The 26,974-nt window shown below is 39.4% G+C and overlaps 2 protein-coding genes across 10 annotated transcripts in view; one reads left to right on the forward strand and one right to left on the reverse strand.

Annotated features, from left to right (window-relative positions):
- Positions 1-4,518, forward strand: part of vav2 (vav 2 guanine nucleotide exchange factor) — a 225,641-nt gene extending 221,123 nt beyond the window's left edge. For all 9 annotated transcript variants that reach the window (XM_079363650.1, XM_079363647.1, XM_079363653.1 and 6 more), the window contains 2 exons: positions 403-557; positions 2,971-4,518. In XM_079363650.1, the coding sequence (XP_079219776.1) occupies positions 403-557; positions 2,971-3,018 (203 nt within the window). In that variant the 3' untranslated portion in view covers positions 3,019-4,518. The remainder of the gene's footprint in view (positions 1-402; positions 558-2,970) is intronic.
- A 2,553-nt stretch (positions 4,519-7,071) lies between these two features.
- Positions 7,072-24,910, reverse strand: vsig8a (V-set and immunoglobulin domain containing 8a). The gene is made up of 6 exons (XM_079365001.1): positions 24,726-24,910; positions 23,363-23,567; positions 19,625-19,777; positions 18,313-18,435; positions 16,297-16,438; positions 7,072-7,379 (listed from the first exon to the last, which is right to left on the reverse strand). The coding sequence occupies exons 1-6, from the start codon at positions 24,879-24,881 to the stop codon at positions 7,169-7,171; spliced, it is 990 nt and encodes a 329-aa protein (XP_079221127.1). The 5' UTR covers positions 24,882-24,910; the 3' UTR covers positions 7,072-7,168.
- Positions 24,911-26,974: the final 2,064 nt, after the last annotated feature.

Below are 26,974 nucleotides of genomic sequence, written 5' to 3' on the forward strand. Positions count from 1 at the left end.
ATTTCATAATGAGCCTCTGTGCACTCGACCTCATTACTTCTTCTCTGTAGCGCTCTTTTCATTAGTGAGAACATTTTAGTTCTTCCCAGGATGACACTACCTCATTAAATCAAGAGAAGAAAACCAATTTCCTCTCCCATGATGAAACAACTTGTCTCATGCTCATTTATCATTGTGTGACTACACTGTGTCATGTTTTACACTCTGAAAACACCAACCATCTTTGTTCCTGCTAATTCTTCACAACTAATCATTAGGATAAAGTTCAGTATGACCTTTCCCCTCCTCACCATCCCGTTGATAAACAGAGCCTGTTGTTACATGAGTTTATTATTTCAACTAATTGCCTTCAAATTCTTACGATGCAAATTGATTGAGCTCTCATTGGTTCCATTTCCACAGTGTTTACTCCACGGGTGGTCAGCACAGCAGTGGCCAGGTATAACTTTGCAGCACGAGACATGAGAGAGCTGTCACTCCGAGAGGGAGACGTTGTCAAAATCTACAGCAAGATCGGAGGAGACCAGGGCTGGTGGAAAGGAGAGGCCAATGGACGAGTGAGTTGACCACGAAGCGGGGAATGATGGATCCAGGCTGAAAAGCCTTGGATGACAGACGAGGCTTTAAGTACTGTAATCTTTGTAGATTTGCCCCATTTCCTGGTTTATTAAGACTGGCTTCATGAAAAAGGTGGGAACTTAATGAAAGTCCTTTTCATGCAAGTTTAGGACTTAAACTTTAAGCACGGCTCTTTGTAGGCTCTTGTATGAGTCTTTATGTGTAATTGTAAAGTGCAGTGAAAGTAAATGGTTGAAAGAAAACAGTAAAAGACTAAGAGCTGGATAAGGTGTCAGTTTAATAGGCAGCCATTAAAACTGGATGTGATATCAGATTTAAATGGTAGGATCTTTGCAATTAGGCTATAAATGTGACTCATTTGCTTTGAAGCCTAAAAGGATGGATGCACTCAAGTATTCAGTATTTGAACATCAAAACTGGGTTGTATGATGTTATGTCATTTTATACACTTTAGTGTTTGCATCTTTCTTACTCCCATCTCTAAAGCTTTCCACAGATACAATATGATCTTTTTTATTTATTGACATTTACAAGAGTTGATAGAAGTTAATAGAGGTTAACACCAACACAACTGACATGCATTAACTAACTAGCATTTAGCTACAACTAGCTAAATACATGATTGAGAATTCCCCAATAGTACAAAATTAAGTTTTGCTTTTCCTTATTTTTGTTTCTGGTTTTAAAGACAGAGGTGAAAGAAAGTACGATGGCTAACTGAACCTACTAAGCTGAGAAAGGTCAGCCCTGAAGCCCATCAGATAGTATCATTGGCAGGAGTCTCTGTGGAGAGCCAGATTCATAGGGGCCAAAAGTGGAACTATCCACGAGTTAATTCCCTGAAAACGACACACCATGGAAACTTTTTTCTGTGCGTATTCACAAGGCCACAGTACCTACTCTGAAGCAGAAGCTAAACAGAGTTATATTCACTAACTTAGGTCTTAGTTTCTGCAGTGCTGATTTATTAAACATGTAGGAGGGCTCCAACATTTCCTAGAACTATAAAAGGTTTCTGTGGTCCAAAATTGCCTATTGTTTGTTTAAATCCATACTGGAGAGGAAAGTGACAGTGGAACATTTAAGCATGTTGCAATCAGCTTCCTTGTTGCTGTAAGACTAGCTAATCACTCCCTTTATCTATCGTCAATGCCAAGTTAAGGACAGCATATAAGAAAGTACAAGACAATTAGGTAAATTTATGCCCAAAAGACTGAAGGCAGACCTTCCCAAGAATATGGCCACTTAATACAAGACCAAGTACATGTGGGGAAAAGTACCAGTAGTCTTCACACAGAAGGGTCAGCAACCAATTTCATTGAGTAGACTCTGTGAACATAATTATAATGTCTTTGCTGGAGATCCAGAAATTCATTTCTTGCATCGTTTTCATCTGTCTGAGAACATCTCTTATCAAACCAGATACTGTATAACCTTCTAGGTCCCTTACCTGCTTATATTGCTTTTATTCTGATTACTAACACCACTTTCTGAGGTGTTTTGGCTCATGGTGTTATTGGATCCCAGACAAGTGTTAATGTAGTTGGTTTCTGGTTGAAAGGTCACTTGACTAAAGTTCAGAAAAGGTAGCTCCTGCCCAAATTGAATTGTTGCATCTATTAAAAATGCTGTTTGATTTAAGGGAAGAAGAATCCCTTTGAATATAAGATGTTAATGCTTCATTTTCTACTGTCATTATTTTGATAGGCAAAGTGCCAGGTATGAATAGGAGTTTCTTTTTTCAGAAAATACAAAACATTGGAAGCACATGAGTCCTGTCTCTAAAGTTTTAATACTTAATGCTTAGCCATGAAATAATCACTTTGAGTCTGTAACAAGAGGCCCATTTTCTTCATGTTAAATGTTTGAATCTTTATAAATTCACTGGCCCTCTATCTCTGGTGGTTCAGTACCCACTGTTCCAATGAGGAAAAAAAGTTGTTGCCTAGCAACAGGTTGAAGTAGTTTTTCAACAGCTTCAAGTAGTGTGTCAGTCGAGACTGCTATCTGAGTTTTGAAGTTATCAGAAATCATGCACATCCTTGGATAATAGGAGGAAAGTTTGGAGAGTGTCTTAAGTAGCTATGCCGCGTGTATCCTACAATGCATTCACTTTGGTGTCACCTTTGTGTTTGTTTGGCTAAATGCACATGCATTTAAATGCAAGGTAAAAGGTGCCTTAATGCAATCAATTAGCAACCTTGATGCTGCTGCCTTATACAGCTCAGTAGCTTTTGTGTGATCTTTAAATACTGCACATGCAATGGAATCACTTCAGTGTTATTAAATGTTTATCTTTTCAATTCTGCAGCTTACTTCCATTAAAAGCTGACAGATAGACTCTTTAAGGTTTGAAGGCTGTATTCTGATAAATCCTTGTTTATGTTGCAGATTGGATGGTTTCCCTCCACCTATGTGGATGAAGAAGGAGTGCAGTAAAGCTTGGATGTTTGCTGGCCTTGCTCCATTTAAATCAGGACCCATCTTCTATCTACTGTTCTCAGAGAAAAGTTCTCTCTCTCTCTCTCTCTCTCTCTCTCTCTCTCTCTCACTCTCTCTCTCTTTGCAGGAAAATAACACAAAGAAAACACAACCTTTTGTTTTATTTTGTTTTGCTACAAACCATTTTTTCAGCAAGTGTTTCTACACTGTTTCTCTATCTTCAAATATGCTTTGTCAGCTTTGCTTTTTTGTTGCAGGATTTCCTGTTTGATTTCTGTACAGGAAAAAGAAAAGAAAAAAAAAGCTTTCTGTCTGCTGTATTGAACTGAGCACACGGCAGAAAAGGACTATGGAAGGCTTTACCTTGGAAAAAGGCGCCCCTTTGTTGCAGGTCTATGCGAGTTGAAATAATTGTACAGTATAGATAATTTATTGAATAGAGATTATTATCATTACTAATGATTACTGTTGGGGAATTGTTTTTGAAACAGCAAAGAATCAGATGAGAAAACCTAAAACAAGAAATAAAAAAGAGACTGACGCTTGCGTTTTTCATGTTGAGAGATTTTGCCTTAGTTGTCATGGTGATGCCTTGTGGGCTGACACCAGTGGAGGGAATTGACTTAGTTTGACTGGTTTTACTTCTCCATGTATGCATGTGCCCACGAGCGGCTCACACAACCACACCCACACACACACACACACACACACACACACACACACACACACACACACACACACACACACACACACACACACACACACACACACACACACACAAAAACACACATATACACACACACGTATACATATACACAGACCAATGTACAGTCTGGTGCCTTTGAAAAATGGTCGATTACTGAACCTCAACATCAGCCAGTAAAGAACATTGACATCCCCTAAAAGAATCTGTCCAGGAGGGAAGAGGCACTTATAGAACATACTGGGGACAGCTTGCCTTCTGAGCCCTCATAAAAACAAGATGATGAAGCATTTAACTCATCCATACTGAAGACTGGATGGACTCAGAGAGACAGATGGACGTTTTTTTTTTTGGTTTGTTTGTTTTTTATTGACAACAACCATGACATATATGGTGCACGTCAGATTTGGCTGTGGGCGTAATAACCTGGACACGAAAAGGGAAACATCAAGACATTCCGCTCGACTACCACTTCACACTTTGAAATCTCTGTGTTCATTGTTTCCTTCTTTGATTTATTTGCACAAAATCAAGGTTATTTTTTAAGTTTTGAGAACTGGACCAACAGGTTTTATAATTATTATTATTTGAAGCCAAATTCAGTCATGTTTTAATGTCTGCATGGAGTTTTGATCCATTGTTATGATTTTTGTACCTTGCCTTATATTTACAGATGATCAGGTGATGGGTTTTGTTTCCCCTTAATGTTATTGATTTTTTTTTTTTTTTTTTTTAAATGTGTGAAATCCATTCTGGTGCTGTGCAGACTGGTAAAAATTAAAGTATCAAAAGTCTGTCAATCTTAAGGAAAACTGTGTTTGCTAATTAACATGAATCCACAGGAAAAAAGCCCTGAAGATGTTTGTGTTGGTTGAGGGTTGCTGTGCTCAGTGTTTCCTTTTACTTAGTACCATCAAAACCTTTTAAGGATTTATGTTGGCATTCAGCTTATATAAGTCTTTTTTTTAAATTATGGATGTACCAGAACCCTTTCGAATTCTAGTTAAACAGAAATGCAAATTTTCGATGACCCTTTCAGCTTACCTTTCTTTAACCATTTTGTTAATACAGAATATGAAGCGGTACCTCTAACCGTCGTTTGTTCAACCGACACATTTCAATAGCAAGATATATATATATATTTTTTTTATATTGATTACAGCTTACACTGAATTTTCTTTTTGGATGGATAGAAAGTAAATGTATCTATAATGGGAAAAAATTTAATGGGCTGCCCACTTACATCAGCAGTCAAGAAGACCCTGAGTCAACACACACTTTGTCAGTCAAATCTTTGCAAGTTTGTTTTTTTCGCTGTAGCATGTACACAGAGCAATGCAAGATCACCAGCATAGCAGCGGCCTGTACTCTTTACAAAATCTTGTCTCAAACAGGATTAATATCCCCCTGTTTTTTTGTTTTATGGGTGGGATTGGAATTATCATTAGAGATCTTATTCCCAGCATAAAACAAACATGATTATATGCAGGTAAAACAGTACATCTGAGAAGAAAAGGTTGTTGGATGCCATAATGATGGTTCAAGATGGCATGATGGGCTGCCTGCTGCTTGTTTACTGGTCCTTAACCTTGTTATGATTGCTACAGTGTTCATCATTGGTCTAATGAGAGCCAAACTATTAGCAGAGGCCTTTTTAGTTCAACACCAACTGAACTCATTAAAGCAAACTTAATAAAGCAGTAGGGTCACCTCCAAGCATGCGGCCCTGGTTCTCCTCGAACCCTCAGTACTTTGCCGCATGTACTTTCTCCACTCTCAGCACTGTATCCAACCCTGTTCACTATTCTCTCCAATGACTATTAAAGCCCAAAGTTATTTAAAAAGGTTTCAGGCAAACAAACTCAAACTGACCGGTTACAGTTTCATGTTATTCATGTTTTTTTTCTCACAGTCCTTGCAGGGTTGTAGAGACTGTGAGCTGAGTTGCTGTTAACTTTAGCTAACTTTATCGGATTATTTTATAAATAGTTTAAATGCTGGTTGTGGTCAAAACTTTCAGAAGGTTATTACATGTTGAACCTGATGCTCAGAGTGAAAAATGGAGTCGCCAATTTCTCGACCTGAAAATAAAGGAATGACATACTGAATATGTAAGTGAGTTGGCAAATCGAATTGGAATGATCATTATCTTAAAACTGCTCTATTAGTAGCTCTCTGTGAAATACAAATGGGTCAAAAATAAATCAATGGACCAAACTAAAGCTGATCCATCTGAATTCTTCAATTGCATTCCACTGAGAAGTAAACTGCAAACACTGAGCACGTCACCCCGAGCCCCTTCACAAAGACTAAAGGAGTCCAAGTAATATGTTTAGATTCTAAACTCATGACTGTCTGTGATTTCTGTAATGGTGAAAAAAGGACCACTCAGAGAAAGAAACACGAAAAGTCTTAGCACTGTGTGACGGAGACACACAGGAGACCTCTATGTTGTCTCGAATGAGGAAGATGGGGAGGGATGTAGTCGCTGTTTATGTAGTGGAGAGGAACCCATTGCATGTGGCTATTGATATTTCAAGTCCTGTCAATACATCCTCAGAAACATAAGTACTTAAATGTGTACATTTTTTTTGAATGGTTTGATATTTCCAAACAAGGTCTATCATGAAATAAATATTTCTTCTTTGGTTTAAAATTCAGACTGAATTATTTCCAAGCTTTGGTTTCAGACTAAACACACATCAAATTAACAATCATTGGCAACCTCTATAAAAAAGTGTCTGCAAAGTTTCTTGTCACTCTGACCCTGTATTTTAGCCCTGCTCAAAACAGGCTGTTTCTGTAGCTTTAAATGTAAATGAGCTGTGTCCGACCTCACCCGAAAGGCTTGGGTTGCTTGGGCTCTCTTGCACTATGTCCAATTATTTACGATGAGAAGACAGAATCAGTCAGAGGAATGTGTGAACGCAAACACATTTTTTTACTCAGACCTCTCCTGTTTTTTCCCCAGCGAGTCTGAGTACTCCGAGAGTACCCTGCATCTCGCCCCATGACAGCTGAGATAGAGAGACAGGCTCCAGCCCCTGTTAGCCTGAACCAGAAAAGCGGTATATAGAGGATGCATAGGATGCATGGGTTGGTTACCTCTCATGGCCACTTTACAAAGCAGTCTCTGCCATCAGTGTGTGAATGGGTAGGTGTGACCTGCAGTGTTAAAGCACGTTGAGTAAATGAGACTAGAAAAGCACGATACAAGCTCAAGTCCATTTACCATTTATTGATTTTTTCAGTGATACCAGTCTGATATGACAAAGTCCTCTTACTGCACATTCTGTTATAAATTGTTTGTTTTTTTGTTTTTTTAAAGCGTCCAGGTGGCATTAAAGCGTCCAGGCGGCATTAAAGCGTCCAGGCGGCATTAAAGCATCACTGCAAATATCACAATGAGAGCCAAACTTCTCAGTCCAGATCTCCTACAGATCGTTAGACTGCATTTCCATCCTTGCCGCCATATTCGACTGCTGTGTATTTGACTGGTGTGTATCTGTTGTGTGAGTAAGTATGCATGCATGCCTCATTGAAAGAGTTCACCTCGCTGCCTTCAACCTGACAGTAAGAAACTTGAGGCTGCCGAGTGGTGCTCCGGCTCGTGTGGCGACTCACAGGGCGGCTTTCAGGAGGTGGAACATCCTCCCTGTTAGATATCAGAACAGAATGGAGAATGAAAAAATACAAAGTTAAATGATTTTTTGCTTTGGAAATAGCTTATAGGTTCAGTCATTTGAATACAGAGAATCAGGGCTTCCTTTTTTCATGGGGAAATGGCTCAGAAGGCAATTGAAGAGGCTGAGTGAATGGACAGAGCTGTCGTTTTAATAAATCAGAACCTATTTATGGAGCTTTCGGGTAAGGCTGCATTAACTGACAGGCTGGGTGGATTTGCATTAAACTACTTTCTCATCATGTGGGTACTGACAATTCCCTTATTATATCCTTGTTTGACCATTAACATATCCCAATATGGTTAGATTTTCAAAGACAACACCCTAGCTAAAACTTCATGAACAGTTAAGAATTAAAATATCAAGGAGAAAAAAAAAACAATTCTTTACACCAGGAAGCTCAAGCCTTCTTTTTTTTTCTCTGTCCACTACATAAAAGATTCAATATTTCTCCTCCCTATGGATTAAGTTGTATTTCTGTAATTTTTACATTGAAAGACAAATGCTGTTTTAAGTAACTTTCTTGTAGCTTTTATGTCTACTAGGTTTCTGAACGCCTGCTTGTTTTGGCCGTCCTCTGTGTGTTTGTATCCTTATTTACCCCGCTGTGCAACGTTCTCCTGAGCAAAATAACGCTGCCCCGCAGGTTAAGGGCATAAATATTTGTTGTCTTTGCCTATTTAGATGTGTTTCCCTCGAGCTTCTACTTTCTCAGAGGCTCTGTTATTCTCCTCCTCTTCCACTGAAGCATAAAATTCACTCTGGTGGTAGTTCAACCATCAAACGCTGACAAGAAGCATACAGTACAATCTTCCCTCGTCAACACCGCTGCCAACGTTCAAACTCAGAAAGCGTCTTTGCATACTGCATTTATGTAACTCTGCAGCAGCAGCAGCAGCAGCTGGGATCTGTTCCCCTGTCAAAGATAACGCCCGCACAGCTGATCGACTTTGGCATTTTCAGATTCTGCAGAGAACTCAGATTTTTGCTGTAAATGGAATAAATATGTTTTTGTTAATCTGACATGGGAAATAATGTCTGATGTTTAGGCAGGCTGTGATTGAGGTGTGAATGTGTTTGAAAGGATGTGTGTTAGCAGTAAAAATTACTGAACTCATTCAGTGAATTAAATTACCGGTTAATTGTTTTGTTTGCAAGGGAAGATGCAAATCTTTTTACATAAAGTTGTTTTAAAGCAATTTACACGCATTAAATTAACTCCCACTTAATTGTAAGTATCAATTTGCACGGTGTCAGGCAGTTTGTTTTTCCTGAGAAAGATTTGAAAAGAACTACATTTGATTTAATTAATTTTTGGGCTTCTTCTCCTTCAAGTGATGGCACAGTGGGTAGAGTAGGAAACCTAAAAGGAGAGAGAGTGGAGAATGACGTGTTGGTCAGACTTAAACCCCAGTCCAACGGCTTTGAGGAATATAGAGTCCGCACATAGGGTGTGACCTAAACGATAGGCCATGTGTACCTGAGAAGAGGATTACATTTGAGACTTTTTCTTTGCTGTTTAAGGTCAAGTAAAATCCTTCCATTTCTGTGGTTTGTAGAAAGATGATTACTCATTTAAAGCTTGTGTTATTTGCTGCTATATAAGCTGTTATAATATGCTTATAATGAAAACAGGTTAAGTTGGGGGCACTAGATAACCAAGTGGTTACGTCATGTCCGGAAGCTATAATCCTCATTCTCATTGCAGCAGCTGCGATTTCAAATACGACCTCTGCCATTTGCTGCATGTAATCCCCCCCGCCATCCCATTATTTCCTGTCTCTCTTCAGCTGTCCTATCACTAATAAAGGCAAAACAGGCAAAACATAAAAAATACAGGTTACATTACAATGTATAATGGAAAAATTGAAAGGTCACATATTATGCAAAAAAAAACTTTACTATGGTTTTCAAGACTGTCTACAAAGCTCCCCCCCCCCACAACACACACACACACACACACACACACACACACACACACACACACACACACACACACACACACACACACACACACTGACTTGGAAAGTCCATCCTATCCGTCTTTTGCTTGCTTCATTTTTCAGAAATTGTGAGTGACACTCCCGCAGCTGATTTATTCAGATGTTTGTTTCGGCCCTCTGAGTCTGCACTTTTTTACCATAAACTATCGGACATGGTGCAAGAAAGCCTAAGGCACCAAACCCTTTACAGAGAGGGGTGTGGTCAGACACTGGTCAGACACATCTCATTTGCATTTAAAGCTACGGACACATAAAAAACGTCCTAGCAGGGCTGAAATAGTTTATAGTTAATAGCTTATAGAAATGCTTAAATACAGGTCAGAGTGGATTTTGAGCACAAATCTTCATACAAATGTTTTGAAAACTTCTAAGACTTATTAAAATTATTTAAATTTGTTAAAAAGGAATATAACATTTTCCAGAATTTTCATCTGTAGTTCCAAACAGGTCAACAAATGTTTATAGAATCATTGAGCGCTTTTTTTCTGTGTTACTTCCCTACTGTTGTTGTTAAGTCTTGGCACTCTCATTAGTGTTTTTCTTTTAATTTGCTGCAAGCAGTCGTTTGCAGTGGACAGCTTTAATAAACCATGATGTCTTTACTTTCACATATAATGCAGCAGATGGTCATGTTGCTGGTTAGATGTTAAGCTGGTGGCAGTTTTGAAGTCAGATATTTCCGAGAAGGATTTTTACAAAGACATTCCACACCTAAAAGGTAAGTGTACGTGCATGTATAATCAGAGCCCTGATGAATGCTTTTGTTGCTTCATAATATGCTTGTCAAATAAGTGTTTGAATACTTAAACATAAGAAGCTTCAGTTATGTATACGGATGGTGATGTAACTGTGTTGTGCTTAAGGCTTGCATGAACTTTACAGATTGTCCAAAAATATATTGCAGGTAAAATAAATAAATAAGTTGCTCCCTCTTTGGTTCAAATTTACTGCACAGTTAATGCTCTGGTGTTTTGTTCCTCATGAAGAGCTTTAGGGTTTTCCGTCTGTACAAATGTAGAGAATTAAGTACTTGAACTGCTTTGATACCTTGCATGACTCATCACTGAACTTTTCCACCCCCACTCAGGCTGCGGTGTTAACTTTTTATCTTTAACACAATTGCAGATGTGATAGTGATATTGGCTGTTGTCATGGCTCAAACGATGACTGCATTGCCATCTTTCCCCTTCGAGCGTTTCACCACTGCCACAATGTTCACATGAGGAGAGTTCTCCTCCTGTATGTCACAGATATGGAGGTGCTCTGTCAGGATCGTGGCTTGAAGTGCTTCTCTGTCTCTTGTGCACAACATTCCTCCCACACTGACACTGCTCTCATTTCATCCATCTACTTTGAAAGCATGTGGGCCGTGTTCAACTGCATGTGAACTACAACTCCAAATTATTTGGGAGACATTGTTTACTTGCAAAAGTAGAAACACTCAGGGATGTCAGGGAGGCCATCTACAGAACATCAGCAACCAGTAGGGAACCAGGACCCTTGGTTTGAGACACATTTTCCCACGCTGCCCTTTTTAAAAAAAAACTAAGAGCATACTTTTGCACTTTTCCAGCCCATGTTCAATATCAACAGCTTACCAGTGTTCGAAGAATCATACACATAGATACTTGTGTATGTCGGTTGTGAAATTAAGTCCTAAAATAGGATGTCCACCGATTCAACAGCTACTAAAAGACTGAGAATAATGCTGGAAAAAAAATGTCCGCTGCATTTTATTTTTTGTTTCCTTTTGCTCTTTAGCACAACATAGAATATTGCTACAACCTTTAATTGTTTTAATAGACCATTAGCTCAATAGCTCAACATTATTTAAGTTGAATAGAGTTACATTCAATATTCAACATTCTAACAAGAACCCTCTAAACTCAATCACTCATCTTCATCATGACAAAAACTATCGTCATTAAAATAAAAATGTAGACCCTGTGAGGGCAGTTAGATCTCAAAGGAGTCTATACTCAAAGGAGTCTATACGCTAAGAAGAGAACTTTGTTGAAGCTGGTAAATCATTAATTAGCTGGTCCTTCTAATGTTGCACAGACTTTTGTCATAATTGTCGCCACCAACTGCTGTTGTTATTGTTGCTCTCTTTTGTTTGTCTCCATCCATCGCTTTCTTTCTACATTTCCTTCTACCTCTCTTATCAAGTCCAACACAGTCTCAGGCAACAGATGGCTGTTCAGCATTAGTCTAGGGGTTTTACCTGTTTGTTTTTCCTTTCTAGTGTTAAAAAGTTGATAAGTGTTTTGCTCATGTTAGTCTAGTGTTTGGTTTCTTTAACGTTGCAAGAGTACAGTCGAGACTTGCCCTTTTGATAAAGTGTCTAAAGATAGCAGTTGTTGGGAATTGGCACCCCAAAAATAAAAGCTGATTGATTGATTTGAACTTCAGTAGTGGATAACTTTTAAGCTTTAGTGGAAGATTATTTAAAAAATCAAATATGTTAAAGGAAGAATGTGTGACATTTTACTCATAAATACAACTGGAAATCTAGGATATCCTCTGTAAATGTCTCTCTGAGTCATGACTGTTTACAGTGAGTAAGAAGCCTGCAATATGCATACATAACTGAGTACATATACATGCAATATGAAGCTTCAAACTATTTAGAGTGTGCTACCATTAGCCTGCTAACATAACAATGCAGACCACAGGCAACTGCTCAAGCCAATGACAATGTTGTCTGCTGCTTAAGCTTAATGATGCTTGATTATGGCGCATTTCATATGACTACTCCTTCTTGTGAGCACGAAAAGCACGTTAGCGTGTACTTTTGAAAGGTGCTCTATGAATAGGCCTGCTTTGCTTTGCCAGAAAGAACAGCTGTGTTTAACAGAATGATGCTTTAACATCAAGTGATGAGATGTGTTCATTTCTGCCTCTTTGGTGGGGAGGTACATACAGTATAAGTTGCATTTGGAGGATGCCTTTGACTCACGTTGATAGGCATCCATAATACACTTTCCTTCCTTTCATATAACAGCCTGTATATATCTAAAGGGCATATGGGGCAAACTGTGCCGCCTGTCTCAGATGCAAATTGAAAACAGAAAAAGTAACACAGGAGAAAAGATTTACTGCCCAAATTAGTCATGTAACCAAGTGACATTTTTCCATTTAAAAACACTTTATAAGGATGCAAAACCGTGTTGTTCAGCTGAAAGGTTTTGGCATTTAAACATTAGAACTATTTTCTTGAATTTCATTAGAGCAGACAAAACAGAGCTTTAATATGACTCAATTTTCGACCAAGGCGTCTGTCTGTGACAATAACTATACTTTTTAAACTAATGCTCACTCCCATGACAGAACCTTCAAAGATTTAATAGACATTATTTTCTCAGTAATGTTTGAGCTCCAAATTATCCTGTTGTTATAAAATGAGCTGAATGTCACAGAGATATGCCTTTATTTATTTTTGCTTAATGGCAATTACATTCATATTGCAAGAAAGAAAAGCTTCAGGGACCCATAGAAAAGAGTCAGGGACTCTTAAGAATCATGAAACACGGGACATGTCATCAGCAGTAAACCTTCAGCCTCCTTCAGCAACGCATTGTTGATAGGCCCACTTATGGTTGATGAGGGCTGATACTGCTGGCTTGAAAAAAATGCCACCTCAGCAGTTTAGATAGGCTGTTCAGATTGACGTATTGAGGATTTGAAAGGCTGTCTGTGGTTGGTGACGTGTTGCATCCTTGTTATTTATGATACTGCTGGCTTAGAAAAGCCCGCTCAGCATTTCGGCTTGAAGAAACCGTCTCTGGTCAGTGAGGTGTCGCTTCCATTATTGATGGCTGACACTGCTGGCTTGGAAAAGCCCGCTTAGCAGTTCAGATTGGGTTGGGGGGGGATTAGTGAGCCGGTTATGGTCTTGCTTTTTGAGCCCAGCAAGGGTCCTTCCGCTTGACCCAGATCCATTGGCTGCTTCGTTCGGCTGCCTCAGGGACTAATCTAGTAGTCTGTTGCAGAGCTTGTTGTCAAGGTCTTTCAGCAGCCTGATGGTAGAAGAAGCCACAGAACCTCTGCATCCTATTACAACTGGATAGACTTTTGCTTTCATCCTCATTGTTGAGCTTCTGCTGCCAGTTCTATGTAGCGCAGTTTCTTGCGCTCATCGGCTTCTTCTGTTAAATTCTCCCATGGGACTGTGAGCTCTGTGATGTAGACGGACCTCAATGATGGGGACCAGTGTACCAAGTCTGACCTAAGGGTGGTGGCTGCAATCTCAGGTGGAAAGATTAGTTGCTGGCCAATGTCGACTAGCATTTTCCAGTCCCGGGCCATGGCGAGTTGTCCATCTTCTGGTTTAGTAGGGGGATGATTGGGCTTTTTTGTCCTTTTTGGACAAAGGATGGGGCCGTGATAGAATTTGTTGCTCTCAGGGGCAAGGCGTTGGTTGTAATCCTCTTGTTCTCAAGAACTGCTGCCTGATTCTTGAGGACCTGGTTGTGCCTCCAGGTGTAGTGAGCTTGTGTGAGGCTGGTCTTACAACTGGTCAGGACGTCCTTGAGAGTTGCTGGATTTGGGCAGAGGGCACAGGTTGGATCCTCGCCATACCATTGCTGGAGGTTTTTTGGAGAAGGGAGAACATCATAAGTGGCTCTGATGATGAAGCTGATGTTGCCTCCATTTAAAAGAGCTTCCTCCAGCGGAACTTTTTCCTTTCCAGGCCTTCCCACCTCGTCCATTGCCATTGCCTGACAAGAGAGACGGCGCACCTGGTCGACCACCATTTTCCCCTATGCGATGTTGAGGCCTTACGTCAAGTTGGCTTACTTGCTGTAAGGCCAAAGCCTCCTCTTCCCAATTGGACGTGCCCTACAATATCACTCTGTTTCACATTTCCATCCAGTCAACAGGGGTGGAGCAGCGTTGCTGATGATCTGGTCTCTGGAGTCCTTTAACATAGTCTGAAGTCACACATCAGCTTAAGGAACCTTGTAGTTCCTGAGAAAATGGTCCCTGGGTTTATAAGTTGGGTCAAAATAGAGCAACAGCTGTCTCTTGAGTTGAATTAGTTCAATGAGATATTGAGATATTAGTCTTCCTTTACATAATACGACAGACAGCATCAGTAGAGTTTAGCAAAGACTCGCAAGAGGTCTAAATAACTAGCCTAGCACCTCTCAAGTTCCCATTTCAGTGAAGTATACTTCCTTTCTATTCTATAGGAAACAAAAGAATGTCACATCGATCAGATAATTTATGGAGGTTTGTCTTCTAGACTATTTATCTATGTGCAAGGAAAATAGACTGCTCAAATATCTTCTGGTTGCCTGGAAACTGCTTAGAGCAACAGAAAGTGCTCTACAACTAAACGAAAACAAAAATGTCACATTGTCATTGTACATTTTGCTTCTGGCAGGTAGATTTTGTTTCAGCTTGAGTTTTATATTAAACAAACAAATGAAAGAACTGCATCAAGCCCCCTCGTCTCTGGAAGGGAAACAGAGTATTTCCAATATGTCAGACTTTTGCTCTCTTATCAAATGATGCTTGCTCATTATTTCTGCTCCTTCCAGAGTTTGAAAATTCAGACCAAAAAAAGCTTCATTGGGATTTACATTTATTATGTTTCCCAACTGTCTTTACCCCACCTTTCAATGCAGTTGGCAGTGCACCATGAGTCTGCTTCTGCATGAGCGTTTGTCTCATAACAACATTTTTTCTTGACACTCTTGCATAGTACTTGTTCAGGACAGTCTAGATCCTCATGTGAAGTGTCATGAGATAACATTTGTTATAACATGGAGCGGTTTAAATCGAAACTGATTGATTGAATGATTGATCGTTAAATATAAAAATTGAATAAATGCAGCAGTTATAACACAGGAAGTCTATTAAAATCAGAAGCGAGGATTTAAAATGTCGCTGTTCAATGTTTTTTTAACATTCAATACTGCACATTAATGCTGCAAGCCGCACTCAAGAACAAGCGAGTGTTTGCTGACTGACACTAGCAAGCCTTTTATGTTTCTCACTCTGAAGGAAGACTGAGACGAGCAACAAGAAGAGAGACTTAGTAACTTTTAATGAATGCTACTCTGACTTTCAGATACAGCATGCAGTGGAACTGATGTTATTTATAATGTCAGCAGTTATATTTGCATCATTATCAACCTGAAGAGAGGCTGCACTTTTCACACAAATTGAAATTGTTTAGTACTAAGTGAGGCATCATAAAAAACCTTTTTAAGATTTTTGTTGTAAATCAAAGAAAGAGGGCCGATAAGATCAGAACTCTTCTGGGAGGTACGATTTGTTTCTTCATACCAACAATAGGCAACATCATTTTTGTTGATTCCACCTGACGTGAGTCCTTTTGACTTCAATATTGATAAGGATTGATAGGAAAAAAGAAAGCGGTGTGTTGTCTAGACTTGTGTAATCTCAAAAGTCTCAAAAAATTAATTTTCTCACAGTTTTTCTTGAAGTTATTTTATTATGGGGTATATTTCTTGTGTTATCTGATTGGTGTTACTGTGTGTTAATTTGATAAAGGTGTCTGTCTCTTTTATGAGTTGGTTTCGACGTCTGTTTTATAACTTTTTTCGTGCATCAAAAAGTAATCTATAAAATTAGTACTTTTTTGTGCGTTTTCTATTAACACTATGATGGTTTGACCAAATGCTCACATCCTCTAACATACGCTTACAAGCTGACAGCATTGCTCATGAATAACAGAGGCACAAGTTTCTGACTCATGGGACTTTCTGGTGATAAATGAACACTTGGAGAAACTTGTCAGACAGTTTGTGGATTTGTTCCCACCTCGCAGTGGCTCACTTATCTAACCATCAAGCTGCCAACACTTTTACCTGTGCCCTGATATCTCTGCTGGAGCTGCCGTGCAGTGCCATACCTGATCTCATTGGAAAACTCCTTTTCATGGCGATGTCTGCCGCTCAACTTCCAGAATAACAGCACAATGAAGACCAGCAGGATGAAGATGAGAAGCAGAGAACCCACGACGGTGCCGACTATCACCGCTGCTCTGTTTGGAGCTGTAAAATCAGTATGAATAGCAACGAATTATTCTCTCAGAAGCTCTGCTGCAGGGAAGAACATTGTGAAAAATGTACCAGACTCTATTATTCTTATTTTCTTATATTCTTTATTTTCACTTTTGGCCTGCAAACTCTAAAAAATAAATATTGCCCTCTCACAGCACTATAACACACACTGTATTGCCATTGTTCAACAAATTCCATGGATTGCCTACATTTCAACTGCTTAGGTATTAGGCAACGACAAAAAACTTTTTCTGTCATTTCTCAATTTTTTTACTTCCAAAATTTTTAAGATAAATTTCATAAAATATTGTCAGCACTTTACGACCTAATTACTGTACACCGAGCATTACGCACTTGAGAGCATGTGGAGAAATGTACTGTAATGTAAGCTAGCATCAGGAGAGATGCATTTGAAATGAAATGTGGTAGCATTGATAACTTAGTAGGTATAATCATATTTGGCATTTTATTTAGAAAGATTATATTTATTGTTATTATTATACACTCACATGTTAACCTGTGGCTTTACAGTAAATGTGATGTTTTACTAAATGGGCGAATGCCGTGAACTAGGTTAGAGATGTGTTTGTTACAATTTGCATGGAGTCACAGGTGGGGTTTGTTTTCAGTCCTCTTCACAAACCTTTACCCACATTAAGACTTTAGAAAACAAAAATGTCCTTGTTTTCATCTTTATGGGGCACAAACATTTTGTTGTGGTTTTAAAAGAGGATCTGTGCAGCGGTAATTGTTTGGCTTTGTGAAGTAAACTCTTGAAATAGGTTAATGCCTATTGTACCCAGACTGTGTTGTTTCAGGCTATCACATTCACTTTGCTTTTATTCTTTTCTTAATTTTATCAATCCTAAAACTATCAGAATTGTGTCAACTATTAAAACATTGTCAGTGGTCAGCAATATGTTTTTGAAGAAAAACAAATGATTGTTTTTGTATTATTTCTTTCTATACAAGCTTTGATGTTAAGTCCAATAAAAAGTAGTGAACGACTACACTACTAAAATGAATGTAGTGTGGTTGACCTGCTTTATAATGTCTTGTAAATGATTTTACAGGGCCTTGTGATCGGGAAACCTCTGGTCTAGGACAGCGTACAACATGAAAATGAATGATTCCCTCCCTGAAGCCAAAGATCTGCGCACCAGGAGAAGAAGTTATGGACTCAACAAGATGTAATATGGGGGTTCTGCTCCACAGATCATAAGGTAAACGAAGACAAACTTATTTTATGGATCTACAGAAAGGGGAGGACCTGTTTGAGTCTCAACCTAGATATGATTTATCACATAATGTGGCACTAAATCACAGACTGCACCCCCAGTGCACTTACCATCCTTAGATTCATTCCCTGTGAGGCAGCTCTGGTATTTCTCTGCTTTCTGTCATGATCTGAGTTGCTTTTAAGGAGTCCACTTATTTTCAGTTGCTGCCATATTTTTTTTGCTTCATTAGTCGAACTGTATAAAGATGAGAGTGTCTGTTGACGTGTTAGGCAGCGGAATCATTTCACCATCACCCATGAGTGACTTTGTGACAGAGCAGCAGGAAGTCTGTGATGAACAGCTCAAGGCCAAAGACATTTTTATCTAATGATTTAAGTGATTTTTTTTTTTACACCGGTTTTGACCTTCTTCTGTCATTGTAAGACAAGATAACAAGGCGATGTTTCAGAACACTGTACAGTTAAATCCCTGTGAGGGAGAACTGGAGCAACGGGGAGATTGTGGCAGAGCTACAAAGAGAGGAGACTAAAGAGGATCAAAGTAGGGTGTTTGACGATTGTATGAGTGTGTCATGTGTGATATATGTGGACTGAAACACTGTGCACGGGGGTGTGTTATCCTCACGTTTGCTCGCTTTCACGTTGATCCTGCAGTGTTCGGCTCCAACAGCATTGTTCGCCTCACAAAGGTAGATTCCTGCAAAGCTCTGTGAGTGGTTGCTGATTCTCAGTTCCCCTGTTATGCTGTCTGACAGAGCACACATACACACGCCCACAAACACAGATTAACTCATGTACTGTACATGTGCTTAACACTCAAGGGGCTTCAATGAGGATAGCACAGAAAGGGATCCTTCTGCAAGTGTTAAATCACATGCATGTCTGTGTGCCTTCACAAGACTAACGGCACATGTTCAATTAATTAAACATACATGATTCTAAAAGATTCAATGCGGTATTATAAGTATTCAAATCATTGTGTTGTGCAAGTGAAGCTAACAGTCTGCTCAAAGGCATCATCCCTCAGCTGTTACTCTGTTCTCGCTTTTCAAACTGCTCGTCTTGGCAAAGGGAATCCTGGCCAGAAGTCCTGTATAGCTAACCACCCTAAAGGGGACATATTACACAACGTTCTCACCTTTTCAAACAGTCCCCTGCACTATAAATAAAAATCTGTGCAGTGCTTTGGTCCAAATACAACATACAGTCCCTCCAGGAAGTCGCGATGTTGCCATCGCAACAATTCACGCAAACTCAACCAATCCCCGCGATTTCTGGGCGACCTTGCAATTTTGTCCAATCACCACAACTTTTCTGCAAATTTGAACAATCAAAATAGTTTTCCCCGCTACTTTCACCAATCAGAGTAGTCCCCCGCGAAAACAGCGAGCTATATGTCACCAAAGTTTGGTGACCACGGACCAAACTCACTTCCCTGTTAATATGCACATTGCACAGGAGAGTGAGCATGAAGCGTCCTGGTCTGTCCTGTCTCCATGTTTGTTGACAAAGTGCCGCTGTGTAGCTGATACTGCTCCGTCACTTTTTACTGCATGCTTAATATTTTTGATCCTTTTTTGACCCATGGTTGCGATTTTTTTTTCTTTTCTAAAAAATTGCAATGCATGCAATTTTTTTTCCAAAAGCTGCCGCGAAATCATCCATTTTAGGCCGCAACAATCTCCCAAAAAGTTTGCGAAATCCTGGAGGGACTGAACATAGATCAAGCAATGCAGTTCTCAATTCCACTATCTTGAAAAATAGCTGATGAACAAAATCATAATGTTCATTGTTTGGCATCAAGACAATGAGTTTAGCTTGCACATAATTGAGAAGCGTTTAAACAGCAGTGTCTCGACCTCACCCCAATACTCCCACCTCTCCTTCCTCTCTTTGATGTGTAGTACCATGATGACATCAGCAGAGGTCACACTTACTCTGTGAGGCTGCAGCGGGGATGGGGCCGCCGCGTTCCCTCCTCCACGTGTACTTTAAGGGAGTGGAGCCTTCCGCAGACTTGCAGTGCAGAGACACGGCTTCCCCGACCAGCTCCCCTCCCTCCGCCCAGCATTTAGGCACAGACGGCTTGGCTGAAATCAAACAACAAATGGATAATTTCATGCTGCCATTCCCATTCCAATGCTGTGAAAAACATGAAAGCTTCAAGGCTTTGTGATGAAAAGGGATGCTGCATTTTTAGCCTAGTTCCAGTTGGATGAATTGACACCATTAAAGACATATTTATACGTCAGATTCTATGTGAGCATTGAGGTAATAATGAAGGGACATAGAGAGTAGTGATGTCAGGAATAAGGACAAGATCATCACAATCTTTCCTGATGAAAAAGGGATTGATTGTGTGACGAGATAGTGGAGTGTTTATTAGACCTCAGAATTTCACTCAAAAGATTCTTTTTCATCTTGATCATTGATTCTCATGGTTTCTTTTTGGCCTTCCTTCTCAGGACTGTTTGTGTCTGTATAATCCCTGCTCAAGGTTTCCTATTGATAAGCAAAGCACTGCAGTTTCACACTTCTTTGGTTTCCACCTGAGGGCTGAGGTGATTTCATCTGACGGAGCTTTGATACCCATTCTGATGTGAGGGGGGAAAAAAGGCTGGAGACATACTTGATCTGTGACATAATGAAGTGAGGTAAAGTTGCTTTCTCCTTGAACTGCGTTAAAAGGAATCTGCATCCATTGAGCATAAACATGTTTGTCTTTTGAAATGAATCTAAGACTGCAGACTGTGTGCCTCAAACACTTGAACATTTGACTCTTAACAGGAAGTGATGTTGACATTACTTAGGCTGAGTTTGATGTAGACGCACTGGTTTGAGGATGATATTTTTAGCTGTGCAGGAGAGCAGTAGATCACGTACAGTACATATTTTTTTACATTGTGAGGCATAATGAATAAGTCATAAGATATCTACGTTCAAAGGTAGTTTCATTTTTGGTTTCTGCAATGGAGTTAAATTTCATAATAGCTGTAACTCTGCTTTCCCCAAAGAAAATGGAAAAGTCGCAACAAATCAAATCCTCAATTATTCTCGATAACAACTTCCTGACTGGCTTTTTACTCCCCTCACTTTGAGTTGGAAGCTGTTTTTAAACTGAGGCGATAATTAGCTTAGTCATGATGAGACGTCGCTGCCTGAATTTATTTATTGAGTCATCAAATCCTGATAAATAAATCTGCCAATGAGGTGACCTCCTCAAGCACAGTATGTGCTCTTGCTCTTCAGATAAGATAAGTTGGACAAGAATCAAATGAATGACTTTAACCTTCTGGCTAACGTGAAGACTTACGCACTGATAAATGGCTTAAAGTGAGGTGTCATTTCAAATCACTGGAGCCTCTTTTCAGTGTCTCACCCACTGCTCAATCTTTATTAGTTCAACATAGCTTTTTTTTTTTTGTCAAGCTGTCTTCCTAATATGTTTTCTTTTAATCCCTGTGGTTAAAATTAAGATCACTGCTGTCTCTAGGAGTCTGACAGCAGCAGACCAACAGCGGATTGGCAATCTGTTTTTGGTATTTAACGCCATAGCATACAGTGAAAGCTCCAATGGTATGTTCATTTACTTATAGTTTGAATGAAATGCCAATTCTAACAGAAAAAAATGGGAAACTATGGGGAAAACTGTCCAACTTGTCTGTTTTTGTCATTTTTTTGAGTGGCTAAAAGCATGTGCATTTTGACCCAAACTTTGGGAGGTTTACTGCTCTGTGTGCCTTTGAATTGCTCCCCCGGGGACTAATAGTTTTTTTGAATTGAATCCTCATTGAACAAACTTTGCTAACTTTACAGAAAGTACCTGGCCTGTAAAAGCGTTAAATAATGACAGAAAAAGCCACTATATTAATACTCCCTCACAGCCTTGTGACCATTATCTACACTTGTTTTTAGGTATTTTTTTAATCTCTGTTTTAAAGTCAGGGTTGACTGTGAGGACTGAACAAAAGTGAAAGGAATTAGCATCTGCAGCATGAAGGAGCTCCTGATGTGACTGCAGCTCTGCAGGAGGATAAATCTCAATGTCAAGTGTAGACACAACAAGCAGGCAGGCATTTATCACTAACTCAATAGACTTTGTTTGTAATGCTATCGCTTCCAGGAGATTATAGTCAAATGAGAAACATCCACCTTTTGGGAAATGTCAGAGGCTTTCATGCGTTTTAACAATCGATGAAGTTATGAGGTCACTGTTGATATGTTTCAGGAGTGTTGAAGTTCAAGCAGCTGGGTTTAGACCATATTGAGCAGGAAATAGTACGCAGGAGCAGCCAGGGGCATAGGGAACAACAACAATCTCACTGATTGATTTAAACCATTCACAAGAGGGGAACATCGACAGCCACTGTGTTGCCTAGCAACGTAGCGTTTTGTTGTCAGTGCGCCCTGTGTGGTGCTGAGAGTACAGGCTGTCTTTGCCTTTTCATGATCCTGTGGGCAGCATCTGCTGTGGAGTTTGTATTGTCTGTACAACTCCTGTGCTCTTTTAGTAGGCTTTCACACAACAAGTCAAGCCCTGACCCAAATACTCAACATTATCATTTGATTTAATTTATGAAACTTGATAATGCATAATGCACCAACCATGGCCTTCATACCTTTTCATTCCAGTTCTTTTGTATGTTTTTGTGTGTGTTGTAGGCCTTTTTAACAATCATGTCAGGCTGCTCGACAATAGACAAGGAACATATTGTTGAATTTGATTAAAGGCGCTGAGATTCAGTGCATATTCAGATATTCTAGGAATGCATTAGTTCTCAATATATTATTGAAACCTGCCTTCCGAGTTAATATCCAATCACCATGTACTAAGATTGATAAATCACCAGCTGATCCCTGCATGATGAGGAGGACAGGGTGAGAGTAAATGAAGAAGCGTTTGAGACTTCTATACGAAATGAATTATGAGTGCTCTATGACCTTTTTTCTGCCAAAATGATACAAAAAAAAGATCAAATACTGTATGATATTCCTCTATATGACTTCTTTGTACATGTTCTAGATGGCACTAATTCAATGCTGCCTTCATTTCAGACTTCACAACAAACACCAAGAATGTGTAGAAATGGAAACCGTTTTTTTTTTTTTTAAATGTTGGTTTAAAGGAAAATAAAGAAATTCTGTTGGAGTGTTGTTCCCCTTAAGCCCTTGCTGTTTTTGTAAAATGTGCCTAAAATGTCTAAAAATGATAATAATAAAATAAAACCAATCCAACAGCACGGGCCATCAGAACCAAACTAAAACCTGTGACCAAAAAAAACTGAGGTTCATTTTTTTCATAGCCAATCATAAAGGTGCTCTTCGCTTTCACTTTTAAAGAATATATAACAATGTTTTATTAAACTGGGCTCCTTTTTAGTAAACTTTTTTTTAATGCACAAGGCATTTAAAATCTACTGAAATAAAACGAAGCAGTCTCAAAGGATATGCCTGCATCACTCGCAATGTAGTGAAGTGAGATACTGCAATTGCGTCTACATCAGCATGTGACTTTTTTTCCAGAAAAGAAACATCCCAAAATGTTCAATTTTAATTTGTGCAGGTACGTTTCCTTTCAAACCAAACCCTTTGTTCTTGTCAAGGGTGATGCACATAAATAATGCAGTCAGGTAACAGTTCTGTTTCTATACTGCCATCCCAATGCCCTGTCTTACCCATGATGACCAGTGACACCTTACGCATGTCCACTCCAGGTGACTTCCTCACTTTACACTGGTAGGTGGCACTGTGAGCAGACGACAGCACAGATATTGAGAGCGAAGCGTCACCCACCGACGGGTCAGGAGAAGCAAAGTGAAGGCCTTCTGCGAGGGTTTTGTCACTGTGAAGGAATGTAGTGCCGCTGGTGTAGGAAATGAGCTGAACAAAACAGAGTCGACATATGGGTCTCACAACAAAACGTATGGCTTCTAATCTAATAACCACATTAGCATAAACGTCATAGAGTGATAATAATGCCTGTTTGTTTCAGCCTGTTCGGAGATCCACTTTCATCTTTTCAGGTAAACGGATTTGCAGTGGATATACTATATTTAGTGTCAGATTCAGAACATGTTTGCAAAAGACCCAGTCCTACTGAGAAGAAGAACCTAATCAGTCCCTGTATTCACTGTGATCAACAGCTGCTGCCTAAGGCCAAAGATGAAAGGGAAAAACATCATTTTAGGACTCAAACACTTATGACTCATCCTATATCAAAGACAAGTGGGGGGAAAAAGAGAGAATGATTTAAATCACCCTGTTTTCTACATTTTTATTTCGACAGACACCACATGATGATGACAAGGCAAACAATCTGAATTCCTTTGATGTTTTAAAGCAGCTTTTTTCATGCCACTATCAAATGGCTCGAGACGGGTTTTGTTGCACTTTCCAACCTTTGTGCGGACATGTGTTCTGAAGTTACGTTTGGTCAAGCCCTGTTTTAATCCGAAGGGGGCCGTAGAAGGTGTGTCTTAAGGAGGAACTTTGTAATGTGTTTCTAATCATGGGGACTTTAACTGGAACTCAGATAAGTAATTGCTTGAGTGCTTGAGCAACCCTTAGGTCTTTTTGGATTGGACACTTTACAAGTCTCATGGAATAATGAAAGAAATTAGTATTATTTCCAGAGCCCTATATAGCCTTCACATTGTATAACTGAGTACTTGTTCTCAGAAACTTTCTGAAACTTAGAAATAGGTTGGATAGGAAACAGACGCATACACAGAAACACAGAAATTTACTTCGACTTACATTCATTTCTTGAAGATTTTCACTCATCTAAACCTCGTTGTCACCCGTTCACTGAGCCAAAAATCTGCTTTTCCCAATTTGGGACCAAAATGTGATAATCCGTCCCCAATTAACTGGTCTTAAGTCTGAAATGTGTCCCCAAATGTCGGCGAAATGGGACCCACATTGGCACACACAAGGGCATCTTAGCATAAATTAGAAGCTCTGCTATATAATCCCTTTATATAACACCCTACATGTACAATCATGGTATTAATTAAACGTTTTCATTGCGGCTCTTACCATCTGATCTTTCTGCGTAGGGTCTGGACTGACCACAGACCACTCGATGTCCAGTTCTCCGGTGTCGAAGGGGCTCGGAGTGTATCTGCAGCCCAAAGTCACACTCTCTCCCTCAGCCTTCTGGATGGTCTGTGGGCTGCTCGACGTCACCTGCATCCCTTGTGTAGTCTTCAATTCTAAAGAAAGTCAGGCAAGTCTTGAATTTAATCACACACACACAAATTAGCTGTTCCATAATCCCCAACCGTAAGCCTCAAGGATGAATGTAATGAATTCTGACTCAGAGAAGCCGTTTTGTCACTGAGCTGCAATTTATGGCATTCATGCTCACATTTTAATGGGTACATTTAATTTTTATTTGGATTAATTTCTCAAAGGAAGGCTGGCTAAAAAGCACATTAAAATGGCAGTTTAAAGATGAGGTCAAAACGATCCGGCAAGACTTGTAGTAACAAAGTAAGTATTCAGTATTTAGACCGACGTGTTTCAGCTCGTGATGTTCATCAGGGTCATCAAGAAACAGATTTGCTAACGTCATTGAAATAGGGTGGGCACTTGATTAAAAGGAAGGGAATACAATTTAAAAAGGCATCCAATCAAATGCATCCTTTCTCATATGTGTTTATCAACCAATAGGGCACATGCACGGTGGGCTGGTTGGGTCTGTTGGACGGTTAACGTGGAGGTGAGGGCTGTGTCACAAAACAACTACACCAAACATTGTTAAATATTGAAAGAGCATCAGGACATAATAGGAACTCGTTGATTAAAAAAAATCTTCTTTCATCCCCACTGGAAATAAACTTTTGAAATCAATAATCCAAAATGCTTCTCTTTTTTTTTCTGATATGATGAATTTGACCTCAAAACCTCTTGGATTCAGTTTGATCAGAGATGGGCTGTTTTCTTTCATTAACATGTCTGGAAACAGGGCTCTTGATGTCGTTCCTTTAAATAGCACTCGTGTGTTCGGTGATCTGCTCTTTAAATGAGAGGGAAGTTTCACCTACATATATTTTATCAGGAGGACCTTGTATCAAATACACTTCCCTTCATATTTATAGTTTAAGCAAACCTTTTTTTAATTGATTGAGCTTTCTTTTAATTGACTACTACACTATTTAATTATGTTAGTAAATCTGTTTTATTGGTAAACACAACGAGCTGAAACGTGTCTGTCTAAATTGTGAATAAAGTTGATCTTCTTGCTACAGGTGTTGCTACAGCATTTTGAGCCTTTCACCTGTCATTCACTTTACCAGTTAGTAAAGCTTGTGCCAGAAAACCCTCTGCTTCTTCGGACCATTTTAAGACAGCATTCATACAGTAATCACAGAGTTTAGATTAAAAACATAAATCTGTGATTGAAGGTCAGAAGACGCCACTTTAGTCCTTCTTGGCGAAACATTGAACATTTTAAACTTTGTATATCTCTACAACGCTTTAGTCATAGGGCTGCACAATTTTAGTCAAAAGGGTAATCGTGATGATTTCTAACTATTTTGACTTCCTGATAATTTGTCACAATTTTTTATTATTTTTTGGTACTTAAAAAACAATTTATTGTTTATATGAATAAGATATCACACCACTCTTCTCATGCCAAGGCTGGACTGAGTCAACCAAGTGGAGCAAAATAAAGTTGTAAGTTAGAAAATATACTGAACATGATGAATAACCTAACATGGTTTTAAGTTTGTACTTCTTTTCATATTGTCAGTAGAGGACCACAGAGAGTTTTTAAACGACTGTGCACACATTTAAACCAAAAATAATCAGTGTCAGTTGTGTTGCTTGGGTCAAAATCGTGATCACAATTAGAATTTTATTAATTGCGTAGGCCTAGCTGGGGGTGTAAACTTGGCTGAATGTGTACACGCCCACTCTTCCTTGACGAGTTGGTGCCAGGCTCCTGCTAACATTTCCAAAGGAAGTGGAGAGTGAGCCAATGTTTGCAAGCAGCAGCGAATATTCTAGAAAAAAATCACTGCGGACGAGAATACTCGGAGATGATGTTTGTGTCAGTGATTGCTGTGCAACCAGTGCAATCTTCAAACTCTCTCTGCTGCCCTTCATTGTAAACAGCTCGAGTCAATCAGTCCAGAGTTTGTTTTGAAAAAGCAATGTGCACGGGGAGAATATGGCTTATGGCAGGATATATACTGAGGACTCATGGAGTTCAAACAGATGGTAAAGAGTTGAGTTAATTTTTAAATGAATATCTTCAGTCCCCAGTGCAGCTTGATTTG

This window comes from Symphodus melops (genome assembly GCF_947650265.1).
Source record: "Symphodus melops genome assembly, chromosome: 16".
Taxonomy (NCBI): domain Eukaryota; kingdom Metazoa; phylum Chordata; class Actinopteri; order Labriformes; family Labridae; genus Symphodus; species Symphodus melops.